Below are 14,480 nucleotides of genomic sequence, written 5' to 3'. Positions count from 1 at the left end.
ATAGTAAAATATGCATTATAGCAAATCTGTGTAATAGCAAAACACAGACTTGTCCGTGTTAAGGACATTCCAACCTGAAGATGATGGAATTGCCTTTTGTGTGAAAAATGTTCTTTAATTTCTTCCACTTTGGAGATTAGTAGAGCTGTATTGTCCAAAAAATACAAATACCTGCTTACTGGGCTACTTGATTATTTCATACAGAGTCTTCTACAAACTGTAGCTCAGCTAGCAAGTAAGTAATATAGCTGCTTCCATAGATAAGTATTTCTTTTAGTTTATTTCAAGCAATGGCTAATGAGGATATGGAAAGATTTTTCCCAGTATTTAGAAACTGAAAATGCCACACAGCCCAAACACATAACTGAAGAAGAAAGTCCTACCATGATGTTGGAAATATTTCAGTCTGTGTTAGAGGTCTCTCTTGGTTTTGACACTGTTAAGAAAGGCAGTTTATTGTTTGGTAGGAATGGTTAATACATTTGCAGAGGTTACCAATTCCATAATAGTTCTTCCTTTCTGGCACTTGCTGCTTTCTACCGATAGTTTCATTCTATTAAACTATTTGCACCAACTCTGAACGACAACGAAACAAATCCTGGCTGTTTCTGCTAGCAACGGTTGCATACAATTTATAGGAATAGTGGACGCAGAATAATCTGCCTATGCTTTGTGCTGCTGTTGTAGATGTTAATAGTAGTCTTCCATGTCCTTTTAATTTCAGAACCTCATTGACAGGGCAAGTCTCAAATATAATCCAAGACCGGGAAAGGTAAGAAGAATTTGTGTCACATAGAATCAATATGATACATGGAATAATTTGTTAGACCAAAATTTTTGAATGGAAAGCATTTGGGATAGTTAGTCTAGTTCTCTGTATGTTAATGGTGCATATGCTTGCACATGCTAATAATGACACTGTATTATTAAAAGTCTTGCCACCAGTAATTCTACTGTATTTCTGTGAACAACTGCTTTTGTAGTTCAGTAAAATTTTTCATAAAAGAAAATATGTAGCATATCAATTGAATGGGCACAAAGTGAAATAGATTTCATTCCAAGCAAAAAATAACAGTCTATACAATATGAAGTGGGCCCTCATTCATATGCATTGTATGTTGTTTCAGATTATTATTTATGATATTTATGGCAACAAAAGTAAACAAGAAGTTCATTCTGATGTGCTAGATGCCACATCCTGGATCTTTCCCATTGGATCATTACTTAGGATAATTAGAGGATGGTAAGAAATCCAGGTCGTAATTAAATAGTCTTTCCAAAAGACTGTATATGTGTTTCTCTGGTGTTTTCGTTTCTTTTTATTTATGACACATGTCTGTTCTGCAAGTGTCTTTTTCTTTCTTTATAATTAGACTGGTACCAATGAAAAAAAGCATGAAACGAGGCTTCAAATGCTGCAGTACAAAAAAAAAAAAAAAAGTTTCCCTTGGGAACTAGCTTCAAACGGAAAGTTTCTAATAGAACCACAAGTAAGCTTAGATTTCTTGCTTGAAGTGTTGAGACAGTACGGCCATAATCATCAGTGGAAGCATGTGTATGCCAAAGAAAATGTTTCTTTTTACAGTTCAGTTTCATTATATAGTAACTGTTGCAAAAGGACCATAAAATGAACAATCTCAGCTGCTGTTTGTAATGTAGCATTTGGAAGAATGTGGATGCAGAAGGATATACAATTACCTTTAAGGTAGATTTTGCTAGTGTTTTCTTCAGGCTTGCTTCAGGAAGCTGGGGCTGGGACCACATCAGTTGTTGCATCAGAATTTAATTGGTGGTGCTTACAGTGAACATGTCTGGCTGTCAGCCATAGTGACAATGCATTGTCACATTTATGCAGTTTTGAGGCAGCCTTGTTTGGTTTTTGCATACGTTTCTTTCATGTTCTAAGAAATACTGAATGCCATCATTAGTATGTATGTTTTTAATGCCTTGCATAGTATCTGCCTGAACAGGACATGTTTTGATGTGACAATTAATATATTTGCTCTGGTAAAATAAGGCTGCTTATTTACATGGTATTTTGTAGTATTTTTATACAGGTTATATTTTAAGTTATGTTAGGCTGTGTCCTGGAGGAGAACTGTGTATTTTACATTTAAAGCACAGAAATAAAAGCCCCATATTTATCTAAAATCAATGTGACTCCTGAGGGGCAGCGTAAGAAAGGTGTGATATTTGGCTTGATAAGATGATCTCAGTTACTGAGCTTTACAGCAGAGGTGTATACGGACAGTCTTACCTAACTGCAACAACTCAGTTGATGGTATCATTACAGTTGGATTTTTTATGAGAAACCAAAGTTCCAGGGTCGGAAACATGTACTGGAAGAAGGAGAGGCGGTGCTGGATTACCTTTGGGATTTTCCAGGCATGAAGCATCATCGAAGAAACCTTACAGTTGGTTCGATCAAACATGTAACAAAGGTATAGACTTTGTTAATAATATACTCACATACATAATGAATTTCTGTTGGCAGTAGCGGTGTATTACTGGCAGTGGAAAATGTGTGTATGCTCTGTTTCTGACTTCATTCAAATTTGCCGTGAATTATGTTTTTCACCTTCAAGATAAATTCCAGAGCTTTTGCTGTGCTAGATTTGCCTTTCTTCCTAAAGATGATGGATTATCTTTCTTTGACACCAACTTTATGTGACATTTAATAACGACTCTCCCCACCTTTTAGATGTTTACCTGTCCAGTTAATTGAGATTAAATGGAATCAATCCATATTTTTCGAAGTAGTGTTCACCTAAAGCTTCAACTATCTACTGTGTCTGTATGGCTTCTGTTTCAGAAGTTAGTAGCTGGGTTTCCGATCCCGTTTGTACAGCACAGCTTCCAAAAATTACTGTCACTCTTTTCTACAGTGTTGTCCCATCTGTAGGGCCTCCACAAGTGGTACACCTACAGCATCTGGCTCTGTGTACAGCCAGAAGTTTAAAAGGCCTTTTGTTGAAAAGATGGGAATCAAATGCTGAAAACTAAATGTAATGCCTCTATTGTTATTCAGTGCATGAGGAATATATTTACCAGATCTTGTGATTTAGGAAGACTTAGTGTTCTTATTGTTTAGCGTAACATTCCAGTTATTCACAGGGCAATGGCCCTTTACTGCAAGTGAATTACCATTTGTATCGCAATGTGGAAGTTTTTCTGAAAAAAGATGTGTCTCTGTTCTCCACTGGTATAGTGGTCATCTTAAAATTGATAACCTTTTTGCCGTCAACATGGGGGCATAATGCCGTAACAATTAGAAATACTTTTTCATTCTCTTAAAGCTTTAACAATAAATAGATAAATTCAAAAGAGGCTGGCTGAGGGCATGAGTAACGAAGTTAACATTTATTTGAGCTAAACAAAAGCATTTGACCAATATGGAATATTGCTCAATAATGTGGAAGGCAGCTAAACAATTAATGAAATACCACAAAAACATGTGGAACTATGGTCTGAAGCCAAGGGAAGCTGGGTGTGTCTTGGGTATCAAAGAAAACCCTTGGATCGGAAGGACACTGTGGTTAGCTTCGTCGTGCTTGATAAAAATCTTTGTAATAGAGCTAAGTAGGTTCGAGCGTTGTTCTTCTTCCCGTGTGGGGTTCAGTTGTGTGGAACACAGATGGAAAGCTTTGTTACAGTACACTAGTTCAGTAATCAACACTGTTTCTTGTGTAACTTAAACCTCTAGCAGGTATGGTTGGTTGGGAGGGCTTCTGCTGTTTCAGCCCGTAGGGCTGTGTGGAGCTAGCGTGGGTGTGGGACTCGCTAAGCTGGGTTTTGTCCTCTAAACCTTGATTTGCGAAAGCATCCCCCTCTTTTTTTTAGGTTGTACTTCAGCTGCTGTGGAACTACTTTTAGAAGATTGTCAAAGCAGCACCTTATTTATTTTTTGTGAAAAATACACGCATTGTTTTTAATTGACAAGTGGCTGTTTCTTTTTCAGGCAGCTCATGTGATCTGCAGGATCACACACGTGTTTTACTGCCGTTCTCTCTTTTTGTAGGCTGGGTAGCTCAGTGGTTCTCTCCTGCCTCGTTTGGTCATACTGGCTGTGTGTCCAGGCTGTCTGGCTTGTCTTCCGATCCTTCAAGTGGCTTTTTATGGTGCTTCTTTAATGGCTGCTCAGATGCCTTCAGTTAACAGACTTGAAAATTGGCTAAATCTTTTAGAAGAAAATAGCTTGCCAAGAAGAGAAAAGCAGATGTTTACTAAAGAAACTGTAGGAGGTACATTTAATATTATTTTTATTTTTTACTGGCAGATGTTAGTTTGCTGAGAAAAACAGTCTGCCAGTAGCTTCATGCTCTGATTTGGCTTCAAGCCTCCACAGCAAGCAAAGATTCTGTTAGCTCTGTGGTTAGCTTGTGGCTTGACTTACTGGGGATGCGCATTAGATGTATGCATATGTGTTTAATTTGAAGGAACTTAGGAGGGGGGAGAAAAATATCCCAAAGGAAAAGATCACGCCATTAGTCAAATGAAGTCCTACTTGAGGTAATGTGGCGTCTGAACTCCGCTGAAGCAAGTCAGCGTGAGCCCGGGCTGGTGAAATCTGCCTGCACGCACGGGTTCAGTGCCGCTCCTGCTGTACAGTCTGTTTAGCCAATTCAGTTCTCTGGCCTACTGCAAGTGTATATATTGATCGTATGGAATTGGAGGGCTTTTTCTGTCTGTTTCTGGAACCTCAAAGAGGGTGCTAAATACTACTTTCTCAAAATTAAGAGCTGAGAAGGGTTGCTGATATTTCCATTCTGCAGTAATCTTGTAAACCACTATTTTGCAAGATGGCAGGAGATCTGAAACGGCAGTTTATAATCACTGTCTGCAAGGTGGCTGAGCAGGGAATAACTGAATTCCTTGTGGACTGTCCTTAAGCAAAGCTCTTTGTGATTGGGAATGTTCACGGTATGACACAAAGGGTGTGTTTCTTTTGTTTGTGTGGTTTGCTAGGTGAAAAGTTATTAATTCAAGCATGGACTACATTGTCAGATGCCACAGGGAGACACCCAGCAGCTTCAGATTGTCTCATGTGCTAGTCGGTATTTACAAAACAGCAGTCATTAATTTCCTTAGTATTATTTTATTTTGCTACCAGCCCTGTTGAGTTCTGTAGTTTGGTTTGGTGGAGAAGTGCGAGAGTGGTACAGAGCAGGAGAAAGAATTATGAATGGGTAAAAAAGGCTGGAGGACCAACAGAGAGTAAGATTTAAAGTAAAAAACGCTGTGGAAGCTGACATATCCTAAGGACAAACTGTGTATCAAAAGTAAGATGCGTGTCTAGACTGTATTAAAAAGGAATCGTGCGAATACCAGAACTAATTAGGCCTGGTTTTCAATAGACTCTTCTCTCATCATTGTTCTGGCATTTAGCTTAAGAAGCCAGACTTCAGTCATTCTTTGTCCTGTTGTTGAGATAAAAGGCTACCTCATTTAAATAAGCTACTTTAGATCGGTTCAGTCACCACAGCTTACAAGTCCAAGGAGAAGACCTAACAGTGCTGAAATCATTTAGCCCTGTTGGGGCTGCAGCCCTGAAGCTGGAAAGAAGGGTAAACGGCTAAAGCCGCCTGGAGGGGGTTGAAGGCTCTAGGTCTCTTACTTCTGGTGGAGCTCTTGGTTGGACTAGAAAAATGGCAGAGATGCTATGGAAGAGTAATATTTCATGCTGAGGTCTTGAGGGTCATCCTAACCCTCTTCGGAAGAAGCCTTAACCTTTCTGCTGAGGGCTGTGTTACTGTTTGGGAAGTGTCTGTTCTGTGTGAGCTAGCACAAGTATTCCCTGTCCTTTTGGAAACATCTCTGCTCCCAAAAGACGGCGAGGGAAGCACAGGCACTCCAGGATGGCAGCGTGGAGGCAGCAGGAGCGTACCGCAGAGCGAAGGAAAACAGAGCGGGGTGCCTGGAGGCTGCGACCTACCTGAGCATTTGCTGGTTGTGCATTATCATTGGAAATGAACACAGCTACCTAATCTGTTTGCTGGGCTTTATATTCTGTTTTTGCATGATGTGTCAGTAGGATAATGCCCATGACCTGAGTTTTGGCTGGTTGTGATGGGGGTGGCAGAGCCAGGGGAGGTACAGGGAGGAAACTTCCCAGTTTTGGATCTGGCCTGAAACGCTGTGGTAAATAGTTTTGCATGGTAATAGTTTTGCATTGTGGGTATCTTATTTCAAAATCTTGACGCCTTGCAAATGAAAGGGCTTTGGACTGAAGGATCTAGTTCTCAACCTGAATGCTATCGTATCTGTGTGGTTTTCATTTTGTTTCTAAAGATGGTGGCTTCATTAGGAATGTCAAAGAAACCTGAAAGTAATGATTCCTATTAAATATGCGGAGGCGAATATGAACGTGTTAGGGCAAATATTTACCAAGCCAAAGTTTACAACCTTAAATTACACGAATTGATGGCATAGTACTGGAGTGTACATCTGCAAATACATGGTTTTCACCTCATGCAGTAATACTAAATTTTACCATTTTCAGCAGTCTGTGAATTAGTATATGTAAATTTAACTCAGTATTTAAGTCAAAAGGTATACTGTGACTTCAAAAAAATGAGCTTAGAAAATACAATGTACTTCTTGCTCAAACATGTTATTACCTTTAAAAATAGATACTTGAATTGCTTTTGATGAAGACCTCAGTTTACTGTGTGATGATTTATGAGAGGACTTTGTGGACTTAATCTATTACACACACAAATACCATCACAATGGGTAGATTATTTTTTTTTTTATGACTGTCAAAATCTGGCTGGAGAGAAATGGTGATAAACAGGAGAGATGTTATTATGAGTTCTTTACCTACCCTTTGGAGAACTACTGCATTCTTCATCTCTTGAGGTGGAGCCTGCCTTGTGAGCTTCAGAGGCAGGAGAGCAGACTTTAAAAGAAAACATAGACTGACTTTTTCCAATCTTCAAATGAAAAAAAAACAACAAAAGCCTCCTACTGAATTAAAATTAAACATACTCCGTCTCCTGTACTGTCTGAGGCCGCAGGCAAAGATACTTTATTTTGCCACTTGTCTAGTCTTGTAGGTACTTTGTTTTAGAATGAAACCATTAAGAGTAGCATCATTATTTGTGGAATTCTTACAGGTGCAGCTTCTGATTTTCAGTATCAAGTTTTATTGTTGAATTCACAGATTTCAGCCTTATCACGTATCAGATATTATTAGAAAAAACTATGAACTTCAAATACTTCTTAACTGTGATTTAATAAGATGCACAGACATGTGAAAACTATGAGGAGGTTTTTGTGGTAATTTTTTTTATAAAAAATGTGTCTAGCAATACACTTACAATTGAGGAATGGTGTTCCTTAGCGCTTTGCCATAAAGTAACATTGTACTAAAAGTCTTTTTTCCTAGTTTAGTTATTCTGGTTTCACTCTTCTGAAAATAAAAATTCTGGTGTTGCAGTTTTTGTTCCAAAAACAAATGGCGCATTGTTTGCAAGGTATGATACAGAGGAAACACGATTGTGCATGAGGGAGAGTTGGCAAAAGTAAACTGTTACTTCAGGTTTCATGAGGAAATCGAAATAATACCCTGAAGTCCATCTATTGTAATTGCCACGTTTATTGCTGACAGTGAAATAACTCCTGAAAGAGCTTTACTTGCCAAGAGGAGGTGTGTTCCTTGGTGGGATGTTACTCCATCATTTGAAAGCTACACTCAAAACCTATGTGTAAAAGGAGAGCGTGCAGGTGTTGTTGTGAGATGAGGTGCTGTGACTTTTAAGACCTTTCGTGCCCTGTTGCTGGGTTTCTCTGCAAGCTGTTGTGGTTTTGCCCTTCGGGTCTGGCAGAAGCTACAGGCCAGGCCGTATGGTATCTCTGTCCTGATACGAACCTGCCTGCGTCCTCAACAAATCCAGTAACCAGGTGCTTCCCGAGGGCATCCTCAGGGACGGCTTCTTATCCCTCTTATCTAGTGCATATGCAAGGGGCATCTTCCTCCAGCCACGTTTAGAACTTTCCAGGGTCCCTGTATGCTGTCCAAGCCCTTTGTCCTAATGCAGATGGGTCCGTGGGCCAGGAGGGGATAAGGGGAAGGGTGCTGTGAAGTTGTCACTGAGAACTGGAGGTTTCCAGCAACAGCTGAGCAAACTGGGAGCAGGTGAGCCACCTTTCGCTGTAGCAGGAAGGCTGTTCTGTAACGTGCCGCTGGAGCAGCACCCTATGGAAGATCCTCATTGATTCACGATGCGTTTGAACGCTGGGGGAGAAAGTATTGGCCATGCGTTTTATAGAAATATTATGACACGAGGGTGGTTCAATAAAATCCCTGCAAATTCTAGAGAGGATCATGTGTTCAACAAGTTGTTCTCCAGCATGGTGTTACCTATCAGTAGAAAACTTTCAGTAAGGTAACAGGGGTTGTTGCTTTGTAGTAACAGGAAACTTACTAAAATGTCTACTTAACAAAACAAATACTTTATAGCACTGATCTTTTTCTTTTTTTTGTCTAAAACGTGGTAGATGTATTTAGCGCGACAGAAAATTGAACTCGTATGGCTTGAAACCATAGTCAGATGCATTACAGAACCTAACTGTCACTGAGGGAGGGAGATGGGGATGTAGCAAACGCTTCCAGAAAGTTTTGGTTATGCTTGCATCATATGTATCTGTGTATGTTACGGAAGCACTGTTTTTCAAAACAAAAAAGTCGGTAGTATTGTAGGCATGGTTTGTCCATCAGTAAATACTGTCAGATCCTTGACTTGGAGAGTATTTAAACTGAGCTTTTTAAAAGTAGCTTAACAGGCGTAAACGCATAGTTCTTCTTTGAAAATTAGTGGGAGCTGGAAATTTACTTCCCTTAGCCTTTCTAAAAGTTCCAGTCTTCATTTGAAGAAAAAAAAAAAAAAACAAACAAACAAAAAAAAAAACCCACCCCATAATAACAACCAAACAAACTAAAACCCTCCCATCATATGAAGCCTGGAGTTAGATTAGAAGAGTCGGAAGACAGGGGAAAAAAGAAGGAAACCTTCCTGGCCCTTCCCCCACGGCAAGGGGCCGGGCTCTGGAAGCACGGATAAACCTTACTTACCCTTTGATTTGTTTCCACAGGGCTGCGGCGTTCCAGAGGCAGAATTCTGCCCGGCAGCTGGCAGTACGGAGGGACTCCCTATCTGCATACAGAGTGCAGTTGCCAATTTAGAAGAACTGGATGTTGAGAAAAACCCTTATATAAGAGTCAAATCAGGAGTGTGAGTACTGAACCTTTTTTAATAGCATTTTGCCAGCAGGTAGAGGAGTAACGTCATGGGATGGAAGTCAGTCAGCAACAGAAATAATATTGGGGAGGTGGGGGGAGCGCTACAAATCGGGTAACATACACTAGATATTCCAAACTATACATTTCTGCGTTGTGGTATGTAGGCTCCTCGCAATGGAACCAAATTTTTGAAGGCATTTTTCCTCTAGTTACTGGCAGAAGTCTTTTATAACACTATCTTTTAGTAGCTTTATAAATAGATTAAGCAGCTCAGCTATAATTAGCTTTTAGTTCATTGGAGAATAGATGATGTCTCCTTAGTCCTCCACCCTGCTGTAACACTATGGCTGAATACCAGAAAATAAATACTGCATCATCCAAGCATTTCTCAAGCTACAGCCGTATCCTGACTTTCTGGAGAGAGGTGATGCGATATGATACAGGCCCCTTGGTAGCCCAGCATTTCGTGCATTGAGCAGAATAGTCTGTTTCCTGGGTAAGTGGCCAGCACTTCGCAGTTCCTAAAGTTTGGGAGTTCTGTGCCTCTTCTTATAAATCATTGCAGAGTGACATTAGCTGTTGTGTTACAAGAGTCTTGAGTCTGCCTTTCCACATGAGCCGAGCCTTCCTTCCCACAATCTCACAGTACATCTCTGAAGCTTGAGGTGGTGCAGGAATTAAAAACAGAGTCTTCTCTTTATTTTGATAGAATTTATTATAGCTTTTAACTGCTTATGGTCGGTCTGTGTAGTTTTAAGAAAATAATTTTTCATATGGCTCAGTGCATCTTCCTTCTTCCCTTATTTGGTCTGCTAACCCCGTGTCCCACTATTTCATTCAGCTTTTTGATTTAAAACAGTCTGAAGGAGTCTTACCATATTTAATCTTCATGTCAATACTATGATAGCCTGATTTACAAAGAAGTCTTGTAAATCATCACTATTTTAATAACTGAAAAAACAAAGTAGGATTGATATTAGAAGCCTTTTAATTCCTAAGGTGACAATCTGAGGTAAAATTTGATGTGTCTCATCCTCAGTACTAATGATGCTTTTGTGTATTCATAGCGTAACAAAGTCACTTCTTAAAGTGAACAAACTGGTAATTATCTTCTCTTTCATTTATGTTTAGCTTGGACTGAGAAAAAGTGAGATCATCTTGGTATTGATGTTGCCAGTACATTTAAATATAGCTTTGTTTTGGTGTGCTGGCAGTATCTAAAACACATCATCTAGCTCTTCTGAGTACAAAAAGGAAAATAAGTTTAATAAGATGTTTGTATTTGGTAATCTATCTAATCAGATCAATAAATCCTGTGTCCCTGTTGTTATAGATGGCTTGCTTACTCAGACTTTAATTACAAAGGAGAGATGAAGGTTTTGGAGGAATGCGATTCACCATCTGGAATTCCTTCAGCAGATGTAAAATCTCTGCGTCCCTTAAAAATGGTGAGGACTTCACAATTTCCTGATAAGCTCTGTGTCTTCCTTTTTATGTTGTTGCTTCCCAGAGAGTTTTGACCTAAATATGATTTAGGTTAAACCTTATCTATGTAACATCTCACGCCATGGTGTATTTGCAGTGTTGTAATGGCACAGCAGTCACCTTGGCTTGCTGGGCTTCTGATTCACCAGGACATCTTCCTGGGAAACTGCTGTTGTGGAGTGGAGATTGAATAAGCCAGAACTGAAAGGCTCTTAATTGTATTGCAGCCAACACCAATTCATTAACTAAAAAAGCTCTTCAGAAGTTGTTGATTTTCTTTTCTTAATGGTACAGCTAGAATCTACCAGGGGTGGAAGATCAGGTGAGGAGTTTATTACCCAGGTAGGACTCCTGTGACCACACGTTGCACAAAAACCTTGGGAGGTGCAGCTGATTTTTGTTTTGCTAGACAGCACGTAGATCTAAATACGAAAGAGTTGTGGGTGTAACACATAACTGTACTGTATACATAGCAAACCTCAGAAAGAGAGTTTAAAAGTCACAAAGGAATAAGATGTAACAGCTGTCTTTAGTCGCTCATGGGAAGTAGGTGTCTTATTTCCTCACGGAACGTTATTCACTAACATTTTCAGAGAAAGTGCATTTGTTGCATTTGCTCTTCGACCATAGATATGAATATGTCAGCCTCTATTTTCTCTCTCTTCTGGTGTTCATAGTTTCTTAGTGTTCCACCATCTGTGTTTAAGAAACTTGAAATACATACAACAAAGATCTAAAAGTTAATTTTAAAAATAGGTCAATATCAATTAGCTTGAAAACACATAGTAAATATTTGCTTTTACTAATAAACAGTGAAGGAATATTTTTAAATTGCTTGCACTCCTACAGGCTTGTCAACGCACTGATTTGTTCATAGGTCAGGATTATAGTGTCCCTGGCCTTCAGGAATTATCAGAGCATTTAAACTAGCATTTTATTTGGCCAACACTGAAAATGGTGAATATAATTACAAAGACTTCATGCTCCAATAGTACTACGAAATATATGTCAAAGCTTTAAGTTTTATATAAATACTTTTTTTTTTTCCCCCCTCTTTACTTTTTTTAGGGTGGACTAAAAGTACAAATGCCAATGAATGTCAAGGTAAGCACTGAGGACATTGGAAATAAAATATGAGCACATTGGAAATATAAAACCTTTGTTTAAGCTGTTGTGTTTTTTTTGTTGGATGTGTGATGTTCGATGAAGTATTCAGTGTTTGCTGATGAATAAGTATTCACTAATGCTGTCAAATCCAGACTTTCTTACTAGTGTTTCGTGAGATGTAAAAGTAGTAGTAGTTTGTTTCTTACACATTAGGAGAATGTGAATTTCCTATAGAAGAATTGTAAAGCTTTTACAAAATAAAATGAGTTTTCCTGACTGACACATCAGTCACCATAATGGAAAAGGATGAGAAGAGATGTTCCTATTTAACATACAGAGTTTAAAAAAAGGGAGGGGAGGAAGAGGGCAGGAATAGGACTGTTCCTTCCTATACCTGATCCCGTTGCAAGAGTCGTGAGTGAGGCCATGACCTTTCTGTGATTTGAGGAGCAGAAAGCTAATCCAGTTATTGTTCCTTTTCCCTCCTTTTTCTAGTTCTTCACAAAAATACTAATGTTTTAGGTAACTTTTAATTATCCAAATACATGCAAGACTCAGGCATTTTTCTAATCAATACCACAATAAATATTAATGCTATTAATGGCTGATCTGTGTGATTTGGCAGATGAGGAAACAGAAGGGACTGTTAACTGCAGTCACTGAAATAACTTCAGCAAAGTCAGAGAAGGACTTTGTGACTACTTTTGAAGGATTAAGCTCGGTGTGTCTAGCTGTGACCAGGTAGGATTCACTGCAGGCTAGTATGCACTGCCCAGGCACAGGATTACAGAATAAATCACAGTCGTATAGCTGCAGAGTGCATTTATGTATATAGAATTGTGTGAATAAGTATTTTTCTGTGGAAACGTCTGCAAATAGCCTGACAAGGGCACTTGAGTCAGAAGGGCTGAGGGAATGCAACACTGAATTTTCTTCATAGTGATGGCTTGTTGGAGGGGGAAGAAGGATGTCTTCCACGTACTGGAGCAGTACACCCCCCCAGCCTTCAAGTTACTGTTCAGGGCATTCTTAAGGCATTGTTTAACATCATGTCCTCTAGATAATAATATATGAGAAAACCCACTTTGGAGGATGGTCCAAGGAGTTTTCGGAGAACATCAGTTCTGTCCCAGCTGTGTTTGGTGGTGAAGAGGAGTTTCAGGAAATTGGATCAATACGTGTAATTGGTGGAGTGTAAGTATATTTCACTTTTATATTTATTTACTTTAAAATAGGAAATCATAACTAAATGCTGAGAAGTACTGACTAAGGGGGGGTTAGAACCTCTCGCTGGTAAGATGTTTTGAAAAGTAAGGAATATATATTTCTTTTGTCAGTTGTCAGCCTTGGATAAAACCACCTCTCCATGTGGCTTATCTAGGGAACATAGGAAGATAAAACTAAATGTGTGAGAGGTGTGAAGTCAGTGTTTACCATTTGTATGCCAATAAACTAGGCCACTTTGTAAATGCTGTCATTAAGGAACACAGAGCTTTAATTTATATTGCTTTTTATACTTCAGATAGTCTCTAATTAATTTATGGAAATGACCTTGGGTAGGTGTGGTCAGTCTTCAATTGGACATTATAATGCCTCTGAAATCTATAAACTGTTTTATTGTTTTAATGGTTTTCCTTTGCAACCCTGCTGCGTGGTAGCTGGCATTAAGAACCTACTCATTTTCCTTCACTGGGGCCTCAGATCGATTCTGTGTTGCCCTGCCTCGCTCTCTCCGTCGTACACAGGCACGAGAAGGGCTGTGTGACGCAGCCCTTAGGTCACCTGCTCGCGAGGTAGGCTCAGCGCCAGCTATTTTAGGTAGCTACCAACCCCACCATGCATTATTCTTTCAACCTCTCCCAAGACTCAACAGGACAGGACTGTTTGAAAGCACGCAGGATGTTTGCTTCGGCCAAGGAGCTTAGCAATAAAATTGTTTTCAGAAATTCTTATTTTTTTTCTTGCATGATTTCAATGTTAATACTTCAGTATAAAGATTCAATCATACGCGTCCTTTCAGGCTGTTGTCGGAATCTTACAAGCACTAAATTACAAATAAACTTAATTGTGAATACTCTAAAATAATCTATTCATAAATACATTATGTATTTACTATCGGGGAAGCCTCAAATTATTAAAAATCATCCTTCTGTCTGTTGTGGCGGCTTTTATATTTAATACTGCGGTAACTTAAAACAGCTGAATTAATGTAAACCAAATGGTAGAAAGAGTAAGGCTATCCCTGCCTGCCAAATTTCAGTGCTGACAGAATTTGTACAGTAGTTCTAATACTTAGAAGGAAGCTTTGATGAAAGAAATGCTTACAAGAAAGAAGGAGGGGGAAGCACTTTTTCAAATTAAGCTCCATTAGAGCTTTCAAAGTTGATGTGGAAATACCTTCTTTTAATTGAGCCTTCTTTGTTCAAAATAAAAAAAAAAAAAAATGAAAAAAAAGAAGTTAAAAACTCTTATTCCCTTAGTGCTAAAATGTATTCCATATGCAATATTTTATATATATTCAGTTCACTTGTTTACTCGTATATATGTGTTTTTAGATGAGAGCAGGAAACAATATAAGCAGGTTAAAGTCTGTTCTGCTGAAATCCCATTGTTTTGTCACCTGCTCCAGCAAGGGTAGAATCTCATC

At 39.0% G+C, this 14,480-nt stretch overlaps 1 protein-coding gene across 1 annotated transcript in view; it reads left to right on the top strand.

Moving 5' to 3' along the window:
* The window catches only part of CRYBG3 (crystallin beta-gamma domain containing 3), a 95,450-nt gene that overhangs the window by 47,476 nt on the left and 33,494 nt on the right, over positions 1 to 14,480 (top strand). Inside the window, exons 5-11 of the mRNA XM_055703268.1 lie at positions 725 to 772; positions 1,128 to 1,243; positions 2,294 to 2,441; positions 9,094 to 9,233; positions 10,575 to 10,689; positions 11,795 to 11,830; positions 12,894 to 13,027. Of these exons, the coding sequence (XP_055559243.1) occupies positions 725 to 772; positions 1,128 to 1,243; positions 2,294 to 2,441; positions 9,094 to 9,233; positions 10,575 to 10,689; positions 11,795 to 11,830; positions 12,894 to 13,027 (737 nt within the window). The remainder of the gene's footprint in view (positions 1 to 724; positions 773 to 1,127; positions 1,244 to 2,293; positions 2,442 to 9,093; positions 9,234 to 10,574; positions 10,690 to 11,794; positions 11,831 to 12,893; positions 13,028 to 14,480) is intronic.

This window comes from Falco cherrug, chromosome 2 (genome assembly GCF_023634085.1).
Source record: "Falco cherrug isolate bFalChe1 chromosome 2, bFalChe1.pri, whole genome shotgun sequence".
NCBI lineage: Eukaryota > Metazoa > Chordata > Aves > Falconiformes > Falconidae > Falco > Falco cherrug.
The sequence above is the reverse complement of the archived record's forward strand: the minus strand, read 5'-3'. Positions and strand labels throughout refer to the sequence as shown.